The following is a 21,679-nucleotide window of genomic DNA, read 5'->3' as shown; positions in this document are numbered from 1 at the left end:
ACAGCTGTTTTCTATATTTAATTTTGACTTAATATTTGAGTTGTTATCAAAATTTTTATTTTTTTTATTTAGTATTCATGAGTTGTCTATAAACCCTACTTATAATGCAGTATTTTGTAAGTTACATATTTTATTTACTAAGTTGATTAAAAGAGATATTATGTAGTTTCATTAATTTTAGAAGCATAATCTTATAAGGTTATAACTAAGAAATGTTGTAAAATACAGTTAAAGAAATTGATATATATAAGAACTCCTGTATTATAAGATTATCGATATGAAACCATATTACAATCAAAATTCAAATATTTATATTATGATTTTTTACCAATTAAGATCCCGAAACATTAAACTTTACTGTTTATGTTAAACTAACAACAAAAGCAACATTTTATACTTAAAAATAAATTGTACTTTCAGTTGAATAAATATGAAGTAGTAACAAGCTTTACTGTTTTATAGATATGTAAAAAGTGTACTAAAACAATTTAAACTCCCTAATAAAGAAGAATATAACTTTACTTACATTTTGTTAGCTGAGGTTTTTTGTTGTAATTAGTTGGTTATGAATTTACTTAAAAACGGTTTGAGTAAAATTAAAACTTCAAATGTCTATTGTTTTAGACACCTTAACATATTAAGAAATAAACAAAATAAATTACTGTTGACAGTAGTATTGCTATTTGACGAATGGTTTCTAGAGTAATACAATACCAAGTGCATCAGAGATCTGCAACACAAGCTATTATTTATTTGTTACCAAAAGTAGATTAAAAATTGTAAAAACTTTCTTAAGTTTAAAATCTTTATGAACTATTTTATGTATATTTTGTTGTAAACTTTGTTTCTCAGCAAGCTTTATATGTTAATAAAAAATTAGAAGCTTGAAATAAAGAACAAGATATAAAATTAAAAATAAACGCTAGATATTTTAAAACATATTTTGTAGATTTAATACAATAGTTGTAGGCTATCTAAAGCGTTACTAAAAGAAAGTACTATCACTATATCGTTAGAATAAAAGTAAACATTTTGTGTAAAAAAAAAAAATTGTATTCATACATGGTTCTAATTGAACAGATGCATATAACATAATTTCCGTAATTTTTAGCACAACGTTCTATAAAAAGCATATGTTTATTTATATATATATATATATTAAAGTTTATATAAAAAGTTCTGGTCGATAGTGCTAATAAACTAAATTGGAGCTAAATATTTATCTAATTATATAAAAACTATAATTTATACAGCTGTTTCATACATGAAATGTAAAATTTCATGTGATCCTCAGTAAGTTACAGTTTATTATAAAGTTAAACAGAAAATTAGATTTAAAATTTTTTATAATAATTGTGACGTACAATAAACTGTACCATTACTACGTCACAATTATTATAAAAAAAATTAAATCTAAATTTCTGTTTAACTTTATAATAAACTGTAACTTACTGAGGATCACATGAAATTTTACATGAGATCAGCTTAAACCATATTACAATCAAAATTCAAATATTTATATTATGATTTTTTACCAATTAAGAGCCCGAAACATTAAACTTTACTGTTTATATACGTGAAACAGCCGTATAAATTATAGTTTTTATATAATTAGATAAATAAATATATATATATATGCTTTTTATAGAACGTTGTGCTAAAAATTACGGAAACTAAGTTATATGCATCTGTTCAACGTATATATGTATATGTATATACATTTATATATATAATATGGTAGATTAGTTAGATGGTAGATCGATTTTTGTACTGAATATTTGTAATGTACAATGTTCAATTCTTACATCATATTGTTTTTGTTTTTTTGTAAACTTTTGCATCTTTGTTTACCAAAGTGTTTTTTATTTTAAATTTGAACTGGCTGAAGATAAGAGACAATCTTTTTTGTCTTTATGAAACATATGTTCCAGCATTTTTAAAATCGTAATTTTAATAAATTATTTAAAAGCCGTTCAAGTGGGCTCAGTAGAAGGTGTTCAAGTTTGAAAGTTAACCTTATTTTATAAATTTATATTTTGAACGATTCAGTTGTTTTTTGTTAAAAAAAAATTTTTTTTTAATGAAACATTGTTATCGCTCCATATAATAAGAACTGTATAACCACCAATTTTATAAAATGTTAAATTTTAAGGCTAATTAAATGCGTACACGTTGTCAAGAACACAGCTGTTTCTGTACACCTACTTGAATCAATAACATCCTGGACAAGACGTTAAACTGTATCCTGGCGTATGACTCGATAACCGAAAGGTTTTTTCGTACACCAGGTCCTAGGACCAAATATTTGAGCGCTTTTTTTTTTGTTAAATATCCTTGTTGTTGTGTTCTGAAAAGTTTTCTTCTAATACTTTTAATTTGTAATAAAATTTAAAGTTCATCAGTTGAATAACTAAATAATACTAATGCGGCATTTTATGCATTTTTGTTCGTTTAATTATTTGGAAAATATATTAGTTTTTACAATAATATAAGTATTCATAAAGACAAATGTGAAAACCTCCAATTTTTTTAAATAATAGAATAAGAATCTTTAAAGATTTATAAACTTAAAAGAGAAATAATCTTTGAAATAAGTCATTAAGTAATACAATAAAAAAAATTGTTACTACTGAACTAAGAAATTTAGATTAAAATAATTATTTTCTTTTTTATATGGCAATTTTTTTTTCAAGAATAAAACAGTCAATAGTTTTTTTAAATAGTGATACTAAATCTGTTACAAAAATTTTGTTGACAACACAAAATATCTAAGCCAACCAATGTACCAAAGATCTACGTTGGTATGGTACCTTTAAAGATATTATTTAGCATTTGTTGTAAAGATTTGAACTTATTCATAAACAAATTTTCGTTGCTCAGAACTTAAAACTTGTTAAACAAATATTATACAAGTGCAAAGTTATTAGTTTATGACTTTGTAGCATTTGTTTTTACAAACTATATTTATAAAACTAGTTTTTGAATGATAAAAAGTCATTATTTTTTCCTCTTTATATTACTCTACAGTACTATTGTTTTTTATTAGATTTATTAACCCTAACTCTTACATAATTTATTCATTGTTAAGTAACAAAACTTATTTAGTTTAATAATAAATGAACAATACACTATTTATTTAATTCATCTAGTTACTAATGAGAACAAAATTTAAGGCAATATAAAAATGCACGCACAGTTATATTGCTATTTATTACTATTTATTATATTAGTATACTACGTTAAAAAATGTTCTGTTTTAATAAATACTACAGTATAAAACCATTACTATTTATAACAGCCTGTTTAGTTTTCAAAGTTTCTAACTACAATTATCAACTTTATAAGTGCAAAAATAATGCATGAAGTCTAGTATAAATAAATTATATAAATATTATTTTTTCAATTTTTTTTTTAATTAGGAAAATAAGTTTCAATAAATTTAAAGTTACATCTCCATTAAGGTACTTAATTTAGTGAATAAATAATAAGCATTTTAGATTTTTTTGATTTTTTTTTTATAAATTCAGAAGAGCTTTTAAAATAGAATGTTAATAAATCATACATAGAAATAATCTAATAATAGTATACTTACTTTCTACCTACTTTTGTGTTTATTCTATACCGCTTAAATTAAAAAAAAATATTATGACCTATCGTACTCAATATTTAGAAATAATAATTACAATAATATAAAGAATTATTACAAAAATAAACTACAATAGTAATTATAATAATAATAATAACAACAATAACGATAAGAAAAATAATAAAACTATACTATAATATAACATAATATTTATCTATTTTAATACTTAGATATAGCTTTTGAAAAACTAATTGTTAAAAATCCCATGTAAAATATACATTTTTATTAAGGATTTGTTAAAAAATTTTTTTTATAGCATTATATATTTTTCATTTCTATATATAAATCTTAAGTCCTGTGTTAATCGTGTTGCAAAAAATTTAATCTATATTTTGAGTTTGGATACACATTAACCACATACAAGAAAGATATCAAATTGGTAAAAAGTATTAATATATTTTTACGTTTTTAAAGTACAAGTAAAATGATTTTCAATACAGAAAAGTTACTTACATATTGTTTAAAACTTAAGAAAATTGATTTTTGTTAAACATACTCACATTATTTAATAAATTTAGTTATAAAGATTTTGATCCAAGAAAAGTTAACAAAATTTTAACATGAAAAAACCAAAAGTTTACAAATTAAAGTTACATAAGTTTAATTTTTATGTATGCATAAAGTACGTAATATTTTTGAGAACAAAAAAAATTAGAGCGAGAAAGTTTATTTGTTCGTTTAAGAAAATCTTAATTTTGAATAACATTTATCATATGTATAGATTCCAAAAAAAGTTTGTTTTGCGTTTTGTTATAAGAAGACTTTTGAACTGAAAGTTTCGAAACAGTGGACAAGTGCAAATTTAAAAGATAAACTAAAACTTGTTAACAGTTATTATAAACGCTTTTTTTTAAGGCTATACATCTTCTAATTTTATTTTTAAACTTTATCAGCACTTAAACTTATTCAAATATTACCTAAAAGGGTTTAAATTAAAGCTTGTGAAAAATAAGGTACTTTAATTTTAATTTCTTTAAAATATTTGTTAATATTTTTAATAGTTTACAAATGTAAAAAACAAACTAAAATTGTATTTAGTGTAGTATAATGTAGTAATTTGAACTACTACCTACACTAATTTATTTTCAAATACATATGTGAGAATTATTAACATTTTGAAACAGAGTTTTAAATTTCATGAAAATGTTTTAAAGCTCATAAGTAGTAGCAAGAATTACATATTATAAATGACACATTAACCTTTTCCTACCCTCATAATTTTCTCAGCCTGCTTTCTTTTTACAAATACTTATTAGGGACTATAGCCTCAAGGCAAGGTAGCTCACATTTTTACCGCTAGTAGAACATTAACTAATGAGAAATTAAATGCAAGCTAATGTTTTAATTAGATCAAAGGATCTTTTGAGAGTCTTAACATTTTCACGTGAAAAAATACATTTGACTCGAACTCCTCAAATATAACTTATAAAAAGCTGCAGTCTTATAAACCTGTTGGCTAAGTTGGAAGCTTTTGGGTGTTAAACAGATTTAGATAACTTTGTGTTGCAATTTAAACTATATTTTAGGTTTTTTAGGTATGTTTTTGGGTTATAAGATTTTTTACTTCAGAGTTTTGATCTATTGAAATTATTAAATTTCATTTTCTGATTAACTTTTGCCTTAGAAATTAACAACTTGCATGTTTTTATTTTATTTTGCCAACTTTGTCACTGTACATATATAAAAAATAGATAGTTTATTGTAAGGGTCGGCAACGTACGGTCCTAATTAAGAAATTTATAGCCAACAAAGTTTTTTTTTCATTTTAGTATAACAAATAAAGTTGTGGTTTTTAGTTTTGAAATAATATTTAGATTTTGTATTTAATTTTTAAGTTTTTTATAAGTATAATTTTGATAAAATATGGCGTTTAGAAAAAATTGTTTTTTAATTTATGCATGACAATTAAAATTCTTTCAACTTTTTATTTTAATAACCCAGAGTTATTTTCAAAAGTTTCATTTAAAAAATTTGAAGTAATAAAATCACCATCACAACTTTATTAATTAAACCTATAAAAACAAGTTTTAAATACAAATACATGTTTTAGAAATAATTAACTAAGTTTAATAAAGTAAATTTACTAATATGTATTTGTTTTTAGTAGTTATGAGTTTTCTTTTTTTATAAGTACTTTTTTAAAACTGTTATTGACAATTTTGAACGTATTAATTAAACATACTTTGTTTTTTTTTGATAAATTAGTCCCTAGAATTAGTCCCTTAATCTTTTTCATAACAACTAGAACTTTTATAACTCTAGAAATAATGAAACTAATTTTTTAGTTTAATTTTTAATTACATGGCCAGTAAATATTTATATTTGAAATATCTGCCGGAGAAAAAATTTTCTAGTAAATCTGGCACGACGATTGTAAATATTAATATTACGTGGTGTTTTTATAATAATTAAGAATTTAGAGTAGAATAAAAACTTTGCCTACATTCATCTTTTAAGTTCTTAAACTCGCCAAAATATTTTTTATAATTATAAGTATTGTCTTTTGACAAAATTGTTTTAACAGTTTTAAATATTTAAGAATAGTTTGAGTTAAAAAAATATTCAGTTATGTCTCATTTATGTGAAGTGCGCTAAATCATTTAAGTATAATAAACAATTTAAACTTAAGTGTTATATATTTAAATAGTTTTGTTAACAAATAATTGATGTAGATATATTTTAAAAGCTTAAGAAGCCAATAACTTTAAATTTTTAAAGTATGAACAGCAGAAGTAGAAAAGGGACAATGACGATTGCTCGGCAAAACATTGATGAAAATCATTATAAAGAAGATCCTTGTTTGGCTCAACTTGCTACGGACGTGGTTAGTTTTGTTTTAAAATAAAAGTTAATTCATTAAAAAATAATTGCAATTTACCATAATCATTACATGTCACTAAATTTATAAAAAAAAATCTATTTAATTTTAATGTAGTTTAGTTTTACAGTGGTAAAATTTTTTCAATTATGTTACCAACAAAAAAGGTTTGTTGTAACAATAAAAAACTTTATTTTAGACCTCAACAAACAAACGTTAGAAATATTGATGTTTTAATTAAATGTAAACTCATTTAACAGTCAAATTTATTATATGTGAACGTTACGACATTTGTATACTCTTATCTAGAAACTTTATAAATAGTACTGATTTTAGAAAATATTTTAGAAAAGTAAAAAATCAAGGTCTTATTTTCTATTGAACTAAAACACATTAACATTTTTAGGCTAAATATTTCATTTGTATGGAAGATCTTTTTGTATTAAAAAAAAATTTATAAATAATTAACTTTTTAAGAGTAAATTTAAGTACATGTCTAGAATTTTTTAGTAGAATCTCATTTTATACAGTGAGTAGCTTAGCCTCACACAAATGTTAACATAAGTTTATTAGATAAAACCTAGATAAAAATAATTAATACTACTAACATTTAAATATTTCGCTCCTGTAATAACCATTGAAAATATGTATTTTACTTTTAGTAATAGAACCATTACAAAAGTTGTTCAAAAGTTTTGTTTTGTTGTAGAATACTATCGATATAAAACTAAAACCTAAAAAATAACTATTATGTTGTTTGATTTAGTAAATTATAAGTCTAAACATTTCAGTTTTTAAATTGTAACTATAAAGCTTAATAAGTAAACAATTGAGTAATACATACTTGTTTGTTAAAGAATTTTGAATACGTCCAAAACAATAAAAGTACAAAGTTGATTCCTTAAAACATTGCAAATAAAGAAGTTTTATCTAAACAAGGGGTCTTCAGCCTATTATAAGTCGAAGGCCAATTTTCCTAAAAACAAATTACTCGCGGGCCGCAGTTATTTTATAATTATAGCAGTAATCTCATAATAATATATTTTATGTTGTATAACGTATTTTAAACTAAAAATGTAAGAAATATGTAATAGTACACCACTAGTATTGAGTAAAAATTAATATTCTCACTACCGTTTTAAAAAAGTATTTGTTAAGCTAAAAACGACCTCACGGCTTCAGATTTTGGCTTTGAGTGCCGCAGTTTACCGACCCCTGTTCTAGACTAGTTATTAAATTACATTTAAATTAAACTTTTTTTTATAATTTTTCCATTTTATTTTAAGCTTAGTACTTATCCAAAACTAATGCAATAACTAGCAGATTAATTTTCAAATTTGTTATTGTTAAATTAACAAAAATATTGGTACTTTAAAACTCAACAAATAGATTAGAATTATAAAATGAACTAACTAAATGTTTTTAACAAAACCAATTTTTTTTATTTCAGTAAAGTTAAAAAACTAAAAACATGATCAACAGCCAACGTTCATTTGGCAAACCAAAACGATTTCACTTAGCTTGTTTGATATTTGTATTTCTCTGTCAAAAAATTTTTTGAACGTTTTTTTTTCAGGCTAGTGAAGACGCAACAATTCAACGTTATCCTCCTTCAGGAAGTCTGAGCCAGTTGGAACCAGAACAAACCGTCAATTACGATGAATGTTCAGCTGCAGTTTCATCAGAGTATCTTTTAATTATTTTATACATAGCATGTTTTCATAACAAAAACTCTTATGAGTTTTAAACTGGAATTTGTAAGAAACATGTTAAAAAAAAGTTCAGCCATTTTTATACCTATATACTGAAGTTATTACCTCTAAAACGATAATTTACTTAGGCTGTAATGTCAGTAAATAAGGACAGTATCAGTATAAATTTTTTTAAATTACTATTTTTAGTAATAGTTTAAAGGCTATGTTTAGCTTAAAACTAAATTAATTATTTTTTATTAGTGTCATGAATAAATAGATCAACTAACTTTTGCCGTTCGGTCTTTAAAATACTTAATCTATTTAAAATTATTTTCCAAATGGTTTTAAGTTAATATTAAAACGTTAGTTGTTTCTCTTTAGGTTTCTGAATAACTTTTTGAATAATTTTTTTTTCTGTTTTAATAACACTAAAAAAAATATTTAAACAAGCAATGAATTGTTTATACTGTACTTGAAAAAACTGTATAGAATAAAAGCTAATAATTGTGGTGTACAACCCGATAACCGAAAGGAATTTTCGTACACCAGGTCCTTGGACCAAACTTTTTGAGCACTTCTTTTTATAGTTCAACAAACAATATTGTATTTAAGATGTGGACGAGTCAAATATGCACGAAGACACTATTGCACGAAGGGTCGCTTTTGTACAAAGACAATTTTGCACGATAAGTCTATTTTGCACGAAGACACTTGTGCACCAATTAATTTTTTTTGCTTTTTATTTTTTATTTTTAATAAATATTTTTTTTACTTCCAGTGTTATTCCTGACCCTTACCCTTGGTAGGTATTTTTTTTCTTCTTATTGTTTTAGTTATAATTTTTATATCATTGTTACCAATAATCCTTACCGTTAGTCAGTATATTTTTATCTTTATTCATAATTACTTATTTTTAATTGTAGTTTTATTTTACTATCACTAGTACCCCTAACCCTTGGTCGGTAATTTATTATTTATTCTTTATTATGATCTATTTTTTTAAAATTTTGTGAAAAAGTGATCCTTTGTGCAAAATAGACTTTTTTTTTTTTGCAAAAGTGTCTTCGTGAAAAAATGTCCTTTAGTGCATATTTGATACCTACCCATTTAAAATAGTGTTTAGTGTAAACAAATTTGAATTTGCTTGTCGATTACGATTATTTTCGATATAAGTATTGCAACTTATATAAAGTGGAAACAATTTTTTATTATAAAAACTGTTTTTAACATTTTAAGCAGGTATGAACTTCCTCAGCCGATTGAACAAGTACCAATAGACATGCAAAACTACAGTCAGTCGCAACACAGCAGTTTGAATTTTAGTGAACCACATGAGTATTCACAAGTTTGAACTTTTTATGAGTACTTTTGTATTTTTCCTTGCATAGCTTCAAAATCTTTAAAATAAAAATATATTGCGGTTTCCTGTTGAATAAAATAAACAAAATATAACTTTTATAGTAAGCTAATACAATATTAACTTTGTTTTAGTTCATAAAAACACAATTTAGGCTAGCAACGGTTCCTATCAAAACCATCGAAATATGAACCAAGAGGCAAATTCGTATCTACAAAAACAATCCGTTCCGCTTAATTTCCAAGTGTTCGTAAAAAATAATAACAGTGAATTTAAATTTTTTTTAGAAATTAACCTTGAATCAAGTAGAATATATAGTTAAAAAGTTATAAGTAAAAATTAAGTTATTTTTTTAATGGTAATATAAACAAGCTCTAAAGTACTTTGTTCCTCCTTACTAACAAATCTAGATCTATCGGTTTCAGTTTTGTATGATCGACTAAACTTTTTATAGTTTTTCGAAATATTGTTTTTATAGTAAAAACTAACGCCTTTTAACCTTTACAAAAAAGAAATAGCAATGAAAACGGGTTCGCTTCCTCAAATGACGATCTGACACCAGTCAACAATGATCAACAAGTTAACAATAACTCAACGTACATTAGTCCATACAACAACGATTACGGCCATGAGACTGCAATCAATGAAATACAATTGGTGAAATTTAAATTTTTAAATGACTTGAACGTTTTATTGAAGTATAATGATTTTGATAAGTACATTTGACTATTCTTTTTCTATAAAACTCGTTAGTTTACAGTTGATAGTTTTATTTTTATTTTTGTATTTTTTTATTCTATAAGAAATAGTAAAAGCTAAAGTTTCTAGTTTAATTTTAGTGTGTAAAAAAATACAATCTCAAATATATATTATATGACTCGTGTACATTATAAAATAATGAAATACTGTGATATAATATAATAAATAACAATTTTTAGCTCAAAAATTTGGCACAAAGTCCCGCTGACCATCAGCTATTACGTAGTGTCGATGACTTCTTTAGAAGTAAGTTTATTTATTAGATATTTCTACATATTCTTTTTTTAAAACAAGCAGTGTATGCGTTACAAAACTGTGATTTTATTATTGATTTTTTGTGGAGTAAGTTTAGTTAATAGGTTAATAATCATAACTGTAAGTTTTATAATATGGTAATTGTAAGACTGTAACGTTATAGTAACTGGTTTTATTTTATTAATTTAAAGTACGTTTTAAGTTCTCTTTAATTAAACTTATTCTAAAAAGTTTGTTTTAGATTATCAGAGTACAATAAGTTGCGTGTTTATTTAAAAAAAGTTTATGAATCAGAGTAACTTTTATCTTTTTTGAAATTTATCTTTTTAAGTACATACATACTTATGTTTTTGACAAAAAAAATATTTTTAATTATTTCTAACTAGTTAAACGAATAAAATGCATGAAGTGCATTAATTGATACTATTAAATATTTCGACTTAAGTTTAACCTTCATTTCAAACTAAAAATACTAGAAGCCCACGAAAACTCGTCTGAACAAAATACTCAACAACAAAACAACGTTATACAAGGTTACAAAAAAACAAACTCAACAACAAAGTATCTTGCAAAATATTAAAAAAAAAGTAACTGTAAAAAACGTTTCTTTTGTTAAACTCAAGCTTTGTTATATCAAAGATAAACTAACTTAATTAAGTTTATGTAGCTTTTAGCTTAAAATAACTCTTACAAAACTATGTACAGTTACTTATCACTTAGGTATGCACTATTGGTTGGGTTTGCACATTTTAGCCGAAAAACGCTGTGTTGAAAACTCAAATTGTTTTTTTTTGAAAAAAAAACTTAAAGTAGTAATACAAAGTTATTAATTATATTTCAAATTAATTTTACTGTACAACAAAGTTTCATAAACTGATTTTTGTAAGGTCCCCTTTAAAGAAACAAAAAAATTATGGCCCCCTTCAAAAACATTTCTTAAAATACTAAAACTTAATATACCTAGGACCTTTTTTTTTCTCTTCATCATCAACATCAGAATATGTTAATATTAATAATTCTAAATTATGGCCTTGTGACTACCCCTTTTACAGCTTATTGACCCCTAAATTTTTGAGACATTCACATAATATCTAATGTAAGTTTCGAAACTATCTTTAAAAACGCTTGAGACTTTTTTTTAGCTTTGCATCATCAACTCCGAATATCTAGTGTAAGATTCAAGTTATAGCTTTGTTTCAAGTTATACCCCTTTTACAGCTTATTGCCCCCTATGTTTATGAGATTTTCACAGTACTAATGATACTAAACTTTTTAAAAATTTAAGTTAGACTTGTCTTATTTTCAAAAAAAACTATTACTTTTAGTTCAAAAAAAGTTTGTTGATGGTTTTAAAACTATCTTGTAATTTAACAAATGGATGCTTTGACACATATCTTTATTAAACGTTAACACTAAAAACATATAAATAATATTCAAAGACCAAGAAATATCTTCACAACAAAAGATGAGTTCACCACAAGTACAAAGCAGCCTTATACCAGGTTAAAGCTGCCATAATTTGTACAAAATTCAATGCTCCTTTAAAAATTTTAAGCATTTATTGATTTACTTTTTGTCTATAAACTGCTAAAGACTTACATTATCTTAAGCTTGAGTTAAAAGTTGAAAAAAGTCTATGCTATGTGTTTTGAAATAACATTAAAAAAAAAAGTTTTATTTTAAACAGTAACCGTGGATCAGAGTGAAATTTTTAGCGTGGTCCCTGGACGTTTGAGCTTGTTGAGTTCATCGGGTAAATACAAAGTGACAGTTGGTGAAATAAAAAGGAGAATCGAGTTCCCAGAGTATCTAAACATTTCTGCCCTCGGTGGTCTTTTGAGAAGGTAAAACTACTCATAAACTTTTTGCCTTCTTTTGAAAAAAACAGTTAAACTTTGTTGTTTTTTTGAAGGGCAAAGTCAAAAAATGGGGGAAAGAGCCTTCAAGATAAACTAGATAAAGTTGGTATAAAAGTGCGAAATGGAAGGCGAAAGTTTCCAAATGTTACCTTGTTTACATCACTGCTTGAAGGTGCAAACTTAGATTTTTTTTTTTTTCTAGCAAATTGTAAGTAATCACATTAAAATTTAGATAAAGATGTTGTTTAGTCGTTAAAAATTTTTTGTTTACTATTCAGTTTTTTTATAAGAGGTTTTACTTTCATTGAGACAGTTATAAAACAGAAAAAAAACTGTAAGAGACTATTTATGATCATAAAAGTTATATTTTTGATAGGAGAAGCTGTTCATCTTGCAAGAGACTTTGAATTTCTTTGTGCGACCCATTTTCCTGTAAGACCACTCGCAGCGTTGGCTCATAGTCGTTGTTCTGACCCTGAAGTTTTGAACACGAGAAAAAACATGATACTTGCTACTAAGTAAGTTGCACAGTATACATTGATTTTTATTGATAAAAATAATTAAGTAATAACATTCAAACTAACATTTTAACAATTGCTTTTTTTTAATGCAATTTTGAAAAAGAAGACTTGAAAATTAGAGTTTTGAAAAAATGTATATACAAAAAAATCTGACTTAAATCTTATTACTAAAGACCAAGTTGATAAACAGTAACATAAACATACTTTATGCTCTTTTAGGCAGGTAATAAAAGAAGTGCAGGATTTACTGGCGTTAGACAGATCACCGGTAGGCAACACAACACAAACACCGATACTAGAAGAATCTGTGCAAAGACCACTGGCAGTTTTCAACACGATCACTCATGGGTTCGGAACGCCTGCTGTTTGCTCTGTTTTAAATGCTCTACAGGTTAAAATGTGCCTATTTCTCTCAAAATAATCAATAATTTTTATGTTCGTTTTTTATAAGTTAGAGTATATTTTGAGCTTTAGTTAAACAAGTTTTTTTTTTCAGGTGTACCTGACTGAAATGCTGAGGTTTAATGCAAATTCATCAAGAAACATGCGATGTCAGTACAAGCAAGCAAATGAGTGTGTTGCACCTTCTAACGTTCAGCAACAACAGCAACAACAACAACTACAACAACAGCAACAACAACTGCTACAACAACAACTGCTACAACAACAACAACAACAGCAACAACTGCAACAACAACAACAGCTACAACAACAACTACAGCAACAACAACAACAATCTGAAAACTGTTTCAATTTAATTGACGATTTACTAAAGACCGTCTGAAGTTGATAAAATATTTTGTTTGTTTTTGATAACAACATAAAGTAATAACAATTAAATGTATTTTAACAGTTTTAAAAATTAGGATCGTTATTTACACATAGTACATTTTCTTTTTTGATTACTTTTTTACTTGGAAAAGATATAAAATGTTTATTAACTTGTTATTAAATAGAAAAGAATTAAACAGTAAAGTACTAATAGTTGTATTATAATAAGACTTTTTTGTACTTCGATTTTTAACTAGTTATTAAACACAAACTTTTAATTTTTTAGCTTTTTTTATAACTGTGTGCATATTTTTTTTACAATAAAAATTTTAAGTTATATAGTTAAGTAACAACTTAAAAAAAAGACCTTAAAAAAATAAGTTTTTTTTATTCTCATACAAAGGTAATTTTTTAAAACATTTAAAAATAGACTAATTTACTATGGTATATACTTTATTTTAAAAGATTAAAAGCGAAATGCTTGAAGACAAACGAACACACTAAAAAAAGAAGCAGCACAACTTGTCTCGATAAAATTAATTAGAAATCTGTTATTCAAATTCACAAGACTACGAGCACTTGTTTGAAAAAAATTCAAAACTGAGCACTGTTTGACAAAAACAAATCAATTAATATTAGAAAATAAAATTCTAATATTGATTAGAAAATATTCTTAAGTTGTAATTTGTTAATGTATACTGTACTATATAGTGTATAAGTATTGGTCGTCGTCTGTATCTTAGTGTATTAGTCAGTACAGTATGATGTATGAAAATGTACATGTTTAGTTGCACTGTACACAGAGGTTTTTAAGTATAAAAAATGTTAAAAGTTAAGTTTTTTATAATTTCTAAAAATATAACTAATACAAAGCGTAAAGTAGTTACCACACTGACCAATATAAAAACAATTTTAGAACAAATTTACTAAACATATCAACATTTTAATTAACTAAAGCAACATCGCATGTTCTTTGCACAACTAAATCAGATTTTATTAAATGGATTGAATTGCTTTCAATTAAATCTATAAAATATATTAAATTAGTATTTTTTTTTAAGAATTTTCATAGTAGACTGCTAAAGTAAAATTTAGTGTACTCCACTGGCGCATGCGTGCCACTCAAAAAAAGAAAAGAATTAAAAAAAAAATACATAACGCCAATACTATGGTTAGTTCAAAAATCACAAACAGTTGGTTACAAAAAACATGAAGCTTCTTAATGAGAAATCTCTGTACTTAATCATTGTATAGTTTTAATTAGTCACATTAGATGCGGTTTGACGTGTTCGGAACTAAAAAGTGAAGTCAATGCATTTATTTACGAATTTTAATTATAAAAGATTCGACAAAAATATAAGAGACTTAAAAGTAACAACAAAAGTGTTAAAATCATATTTAATTGTAAGCTAGGTGTGTTTATGCATTAAAAAAAAAATTTTCGACCGTTAATTTTACATGTTATTATAAAAATGCAGATAAAATAAATAACTGTTTCTCCACGACTTCTGTGAGAAATTATTTCACACAAAATTTACTATAAAAAACAAACAAACATGTTTAGCTTATCAAAGTAGTGGGCTGTAAACTAAAAAATCTAATAACATAAATGACCAGGGTCATCTTAAAAGGTTCAAGGTTGGGCAAAGTATTTAGACGACGGGAAAAACATGGAAAACTTTAATCTTCTACAAAATAAGTGAATACTAAATTGTCCGACTCATTTTGACAAAATATTAAATATATTCAACCGTTTTTACTGCGGAAGTTTTTAAATCTCACCTAATTTGTATCAATAACATATTTTTTGCTAATTATTTCAAATCCAAGAACATTTAGTATAAGTTTTAAAATTTAGCTTAGCAGGCCAGGTTTTTTGTTCACGGGCTGCATTTTTTCCTCTCGGGGAATCCACTAAAATGGTGTTAACATTTGCCGCCGGATCCGGCCCTCGGGCCGTACGTTACCTACCTCTGTTCTAGGTTGACCTGAGAGATATTTTACTGAAATAACAACTTAGTACAGTATAAATTATTTGCATAGGATTATTATGTTTTAGAATTGTTTAGAAAAAGTACTAGTAACTACTTTATATATTAAGATAGTCTTTAAAATTATGAAGATTAGATACTAATGACTAAAGGTATCGTTTGAAGCATTTTTCAAAATTTCTAAACAGTTAAGTTGAAGACCGTTTCAAAAACTAAATTATGTGAACAAAAAGAAACAGTTTCTAAATATTATCTTTTCTTAAATTTTAAGGAGAGTAAGGCAAAACAAATTGCTGAATTTTAGATTTGTTAACTTCGGAAAAACTCCTAGAAAAACGACAATGATAGCAAGAAGTCTTATTTATTAAAGTCGATTATTGATAAAGTTTATAAACTTAATGATTAACAATCGATGTCCAATTTTGATCTAACATCATAAAACGTCATCTGAGGTCATCATATTTAAAGTTACTTGAAAGTTCTGATTCCGACAATTCTAAATCTTAAAAAACATACTTTAAGGGCCACAACGCAAAAAGCAATATGTATTTAAATAAAAAGGCTCTAGGTCTTCTTAATAAAATTATGGTTGTAAAATAAGTTTGAAAACGTATTTAATAAAAGAGGGTTTTAAAAACTACTGAATTGTATTATATTTAAAACATTTTTAACCCCTATCTGAAAACACTTAAAAATTTTTACAAAAAAAAAAAAAAACTTTGTAGGTAACCAAAAAGTTGAAGTTTTAAATTTTATTGAAAAAAAGTTATTAAAAGATATAATTAGCCAACAATAAAATTTATATAATTTGAATGGTTGTAACTTAAGTTGTCCGAATTTAAACTGTTTTATTTAATATTGACTATAATGAAAAATATTTGATTTTGCCTGGGCAACAGCTTGATTAAAAAAATATGTAGTATTTAAAATAACAATTGCAGGTACTTAATACTTAATTCAAGAGCAAATAATAAAAACAAATTGCTCAAACTGTCAAGTTTTTACTGGAAATTTGTTTAAGTCAAGTTATGATAATTTGAATTCATATTTGATTTTGTTAGTTTAAATTTTAACTCTACTTAAGCACTCTTATCATATAAAAACACGTACATCTCATAAAAACAAAAACCGTTGTTTAACACAGGAAGTACAATAAAAGTCAAATAAAGTAAAAAGCAATCGATTTTTTTTTGAAGAAAAATGGTTTTTAGTAAAGTTCTAGTTTCGTTGTTTAAATATAGATTTTATTAATAAACAAAAGGCTTATACTCAAAAAAAAAAAAAACAACCGTTAGAAGTTAATATTGCACAACTTGTGCCTACTAGAAAAAAAAAAGAACAGCAGCCACAAGTATCCTCTTGATAGTTGTTGTTTCAGCAACGTTGTTATGACAACTCAGGTATATAAACCACCTTGTCACTTATCAATATTCAAATTAGCAAGATGAAGATAACTTTTATATTTCTGACTTTTTTAGCCTCTGCGCTTTGTGCAACTTTTAATGTTCCTTGCGGGCACAGTTAGTTTAATATCAATTAGTATGAAAACTTAAAACGAAATGTTAGCTAATCAAATAAAAACTTAAAAAAAATTAAGCACTTATTTGCTAAAGTATTTTTTTTTTAAACAAATAAAACGTTGAAATAGTTCATTATATGTTTAAGGACATATTTTTTATGTTTTAATGGTATGCTTTAAGTTAAAAAATAAGAAAAATTATACGTCTCAGCAATAACTTAACTTCAGTCTGTAAAATGATGAACTAGAACTTTTATTCAAATAACTAGTTTTAATTAGATAAAGAATATTGCTTATTAAATCAAACCACTGGTTTATCAGTTTACAGACTATTCTTTACTTACTAAGTTTTTTTCTATAGTTGCAATCAAAACAATTTAAGATTAATCATGTACAGTATAACATCTTCAGTTTTAAGTTTTATATACAAAAAGTATTTTTTAACAGGCTTTGTTATCAAACCGCACAAAGTTCATGCAAAAGCTTCAGCAAGCGCTTGTGTTAGTCATAAAGGTTTGTTTTTACGTAATACCATGGTTATAATATTAAACAAGTTGTACCAAACAAACAAATTAGAAGTACTGTAAACTTATATACTTAAGAAGCTACATATGTGCTCGAAATTGATTTGTATTAAAAGTAATACCCGAATTTTTTACTTATAACCATAGTTATTAAAATTGAACAAATTGAACTCTTAAAAACTAAAATTGTGTATGTTTTTACAATTAGAAAATTAGCAATATTACATATGTTCTCAAAACTCATATGAATTATAAATGACACCCGAAGATTTAAACAAGAGTTAGAATTATAAAAAACCCACACCTTAACTACGGTACAAAAAAAAATTGCAACAAATTGTTGCTAATTATTATTTTTATACTTTTTGTTTATACAAGGCTTTAAAAACAACTTTACAAAGTAAGTTTAAAAATAAAACTATGTGCTACAACTCTAAACAGCAATACTGCTATAGTATTAGTGTAATAGTATTTCAGTTATTTAACAAAACTTTAAATAATTTTTAGTTATGTTGTTTAAACCGCAGGAAAAAGCAATTTTTTAAACCTTCTACGTGAGCAATCCATTACATTATTTTGAGAAACTGTTATTTTTATTATCTTAAATCCTACTGCCGGGGATTTTTTAACACTAACTAAATTGCTTTTTACCAAGTCTGGTCGGCAGCCTTTCGTAAGTAAGAGTCAAGTAAGAGGTAACTTTCCCATACAATTTCGCTTGCGGGCTGCTCTTCATAGGAAAAAGACTTACGTCTGCCGTAGAAATTTAAATTAATAGTAAAAATCAACAAAACAACTAAAATTATAAACTAAAGATGTGATCGAGTATGCAATAACAAAGGAATAGCAACTACTAATTGTTATACTAAGAGCTTCTTAATTGAACATCTTGGCTATAGAAAAAAAAAAAGATAAACTTAAAAGTATTTAACTATGTTTGCCAACTCTTTATCTAGACAGTTATTTAAATTTAACTGTAGACAACTGATAAAAAAATCTATTCACTTATAAGTAAATTTTTACCTTATTAACTATCTAATGGTTAAGTGGATATTTTATACTTTTATAAATAACAACCTATTTAACGACTTTTCTAAAAAAGTTTTTTTACAGACCAGTTTTACAAGATTATGTATACAAAAAATCAAAGTTTAAATTACAACTGCTTGTAGAATATAAAATTTATCAAACTTATTTAATAATTAAAAATTTTAAATCTTAGTTTGAGTTCATGTCTTTTTATATTTTATTTAAATAGAAAGCAGTTAAACTTACTAAATCATAACTGAAACAATTTTAGCATCATTCTTCTTTGGTTGCAAAGGAAGTAACCCAGTAATCCAGCCGGTTGTTCCAGTTGTACCAATTCCACCAGTCGTTAGGGACCCAGAACCACCAAGGTTACCAGAACAACCAATCGTTAGGGATCCAGAACCACCAAGGTTACCAGAACAACCAATCGTTAGGGAACCACAACCACCAAGGTTACCAGTTCCACCAGTCGTTAGGGAACCACAACCACCAAGGTTACCAGAACAACCAATCGTTAGGGAACCACAACCACCAAGGTTACCAGAACCACCAGTCGTTAGGGAACCACAACCACCAAGGTTACCAGAACAACCAATCGTTAGGGAACCACAACCACCAAGGTTACCAGAACCACCAGTTAGAGTACCAGTTGTTAGGGATCCAGATGTAAGGGAACCAATCGTCAGAGATCCGATCATTAACGACCCAATCCCGCCACCAAGCAGCCCAGTAGGTCCAGCTGAGGTCGTCCCAGTTACCAGACGTGGTGGCGGAGGCGGCGGAATCGGAAGGGGTAACAACAGAAGACTTGCCATGAGGTAATTCGTGACTTCAAGAGACGATAAAGTTATTAGTTTGTGTTGTCGTTAATAAAAACTTTTTATTCAACTGTTGTGTTTTTTCCATTTTTTTTTTAATAACTGTTTTTTTATAAACCTATAATATTTTTATATTAACTTTTAATAAAGTGTTTTAAGACACAAGTTATCTTTTCATCGATTTCAAGGTTATAATTTATACTAATAGACCTGTACATAATTCAAACTCGGACAGTTAAAATTCGTAAAAAGTAATTAAGTGGCAATATATCAAAAGTTGTATATATTTAAAAGAAAAAAAAACGGTTATTGAAGTATAATGATAGTAAAAGAAAAACGAAAAGTAAATTTTAAAGTTTACCATAAATTACTGTATTTTAAAACTTTTTCTAGCCATATATTATATAATTTAAGAATTTATAAAACAAAGGAAAAAGGTAAGGTTTGTAAGGTTTGTAAGAATTTTTTAGGTTGAAAAGGGTATTTATTTTTTATAAAATAATGTATTACTTTTTTTGGATCTGGATTTGAAAACATTTCAAAATTTGAATTATCGGAATTTTAGTTGTCCGAATGGTATACTATCAAAATCCGGGTGGGTGTCACTTTTGCACGAGCGTCACTTTTACACGAGGGGACACTTTTGCACGAGGGTCACTTTTGCACGAAGGGTCACTTTTGCACGAAGGGACACTTTTGCACGGCGACTCTTTTGCACGAGGGTCACTTTAGCACGAGGGGACACTTTTGCACGGAGGGTCACTTTTGCACGGGGGGACACTTTTGCACGGCGACATTTTTTCACAATGACAACTTTTTACGGCAGCATTGTTGCACAACGTCACATATTTACGTTGAAATTTTTGCACAGCGACATTTTGCCACTATGACTTTTTTTGCACGGAAAATCAATTTTGCATGTTGGCCAATTAAAAGTTTTTTATTTACTACCTACCAAATCTGTAACATAAAAAGAAGCTGCAAACTAAAATTTTATAATATACCTATATTAAAGGAAAAAAATGAAAGATCTAAAATCTTAAAAAGCAAACGTTAATTTAGAAACAAACTAACAAAAAGATAAAATAAAATTATTTATAAAAGATTCATATCAGGGACAAAAAAGTTAATTTATTTAGAAACTATGATAAAAAAATACTTTAAGTGTAAGTAAATTGTTTTAGTTTATTTTGAGATTTAATATATTAATCAACAACTATGCCTTTTTATATATTTTACTATACGCTTACAAGTTTATTGTTCATATGATAAACCTAGGCCTTAAAACCGAGACTACTTAAACTGGAAGACACATAAAAAAAAATTAACACAAACAGTTTATTTATTATAACAAAGATAAAAAACATAATTTGATATAAAATTTATAGGTTAACGTAAAAAGCAAAATTTTAACCACAAACTTACATTTATTTATAAAATGTAAATGCTTTGATGTAAAACGATCAACATCAAATATTTAAATGCATTGACTAAAAACAAAAATAAAAATCTAACGCTCCAAGGACATTACCGTTAGGTTCTCATTGGCTTATATCATGATCATGGAATGCTGGTGTAAGCATCTTATGATACTTTTGATGAACATAAGTTCAAACTTCCAAATGTTACTCTCTCATTGGCTTATCATGATCATGCAACATTATAGTAAAGAAATTATCCAAGTTTGAATCATGAAAAATGCGCTGTTTTGTTGTTTTTTTTATTCTCACGCTAAATTATAAAATAAAAATAAACATCAAGTAAAGTCTTAAATACCTTTACACTTCATAAACTAACTAAATCTTTTTTTTTTTAATTTAACAATTGTTTGAAAATAAAATAAATTTAAAATATTTGTTTAACAACTATATAATGCTAATTTTAACATCAAGAGAAAATAAGTAAACAATAATACTCAAAATTTGTGTTTAAAAGCCTTGCTAAATAAGGTTTATCTTTCTGTTTAAAAGTCACAAAATTCAGATTATTTTCATTTAATGTACTCAAAATTGTTTTTATTTAAAGTTGTGTATTCATCTAATTTGTGTAAGTTAAGATAATAAACATAAATTAGTGAATTGTGGTACGTTATTATAATGTTCTACGTAGGGCTTT

At 25.8% G+C, this 21,679-nt stretch overlaps 1 protein-coding gene across 2 annotated transcripts; it reads left to right on the top strand.

The window, feature by feature from the left end:
- The first annotated feature begins 17,083 nt into the window (after positions 1-17,083).
- On the top strand, positions 17,084-19,634 carry LOC145829290 (uncharacterized). Of its 2 annotated transcripts, XM_082937050.1 has the most exons (4): positions 17,084-17,191; positions 17,638-17,703; positions 19,015-19,240; positions 19,367-19,634. In XM_082937050.1, exons 1-4 carry the CDS (start codon positions 17,116-17,118, stop codon positions 19,566-19,568), a joined length of 570 nt encoding a protein of 189 aa, XP_082793176.1. In that variant the 5' UTR covers positions 17,084-17,115; the 3' UTR covers positions 19,569-19,634. The 2 variants fall into 2 exon arrangements, with proteins under 2 accessions (XP_082793176.1, XP_082793175.1); XM_082937049.1 differs by having other exon boundaries at positions 19,015-19,634.
- Positions 19,635-21,679: the final 2,045 nt, after the last annotated feature.

This window comes from Thalia democratica, chromosome 2, assembly GCF_965202585.1.
Source record: "Thalia democratica chromosome 2, ktThaDemo2.hap1.1, whole genome shotgun sequence".
Lineage (NCBI taxonomy): Eukaryota > Metazoa > Chordata > Thaliacea > Salpida > Salpidae > Thalia > Thalia democratica.
This window is presented reverse-complemented; position numbering and strand designations above follow the sequence as displayed.

Excerpts from the sequence above, each read along its gene's own strand:
- LOC145829290 (XM_082937049.1), top strand. The coding sequence starts at position 17,116 with ATGAAGATAACTTTTATATTTCTGACTTTTTTAGCCTCTGCGCTTTGT. Across the intron at positions 17,192-17,637 it reads TAATGTTCCTTGCGGGCACA|GCTTTGTTATCAAACCGCAC; the intron begins GTTAGTTTAATA and ends ATTTTTTAACAG. Across the intron at positions 17,704-19,014 it reads CGCTTGTGTTAGTCATAAAG|CATCATTCTTCTTTGGTTGC; the intron begins GTTTGTTTTTAC and ends AAACAATTTTAG.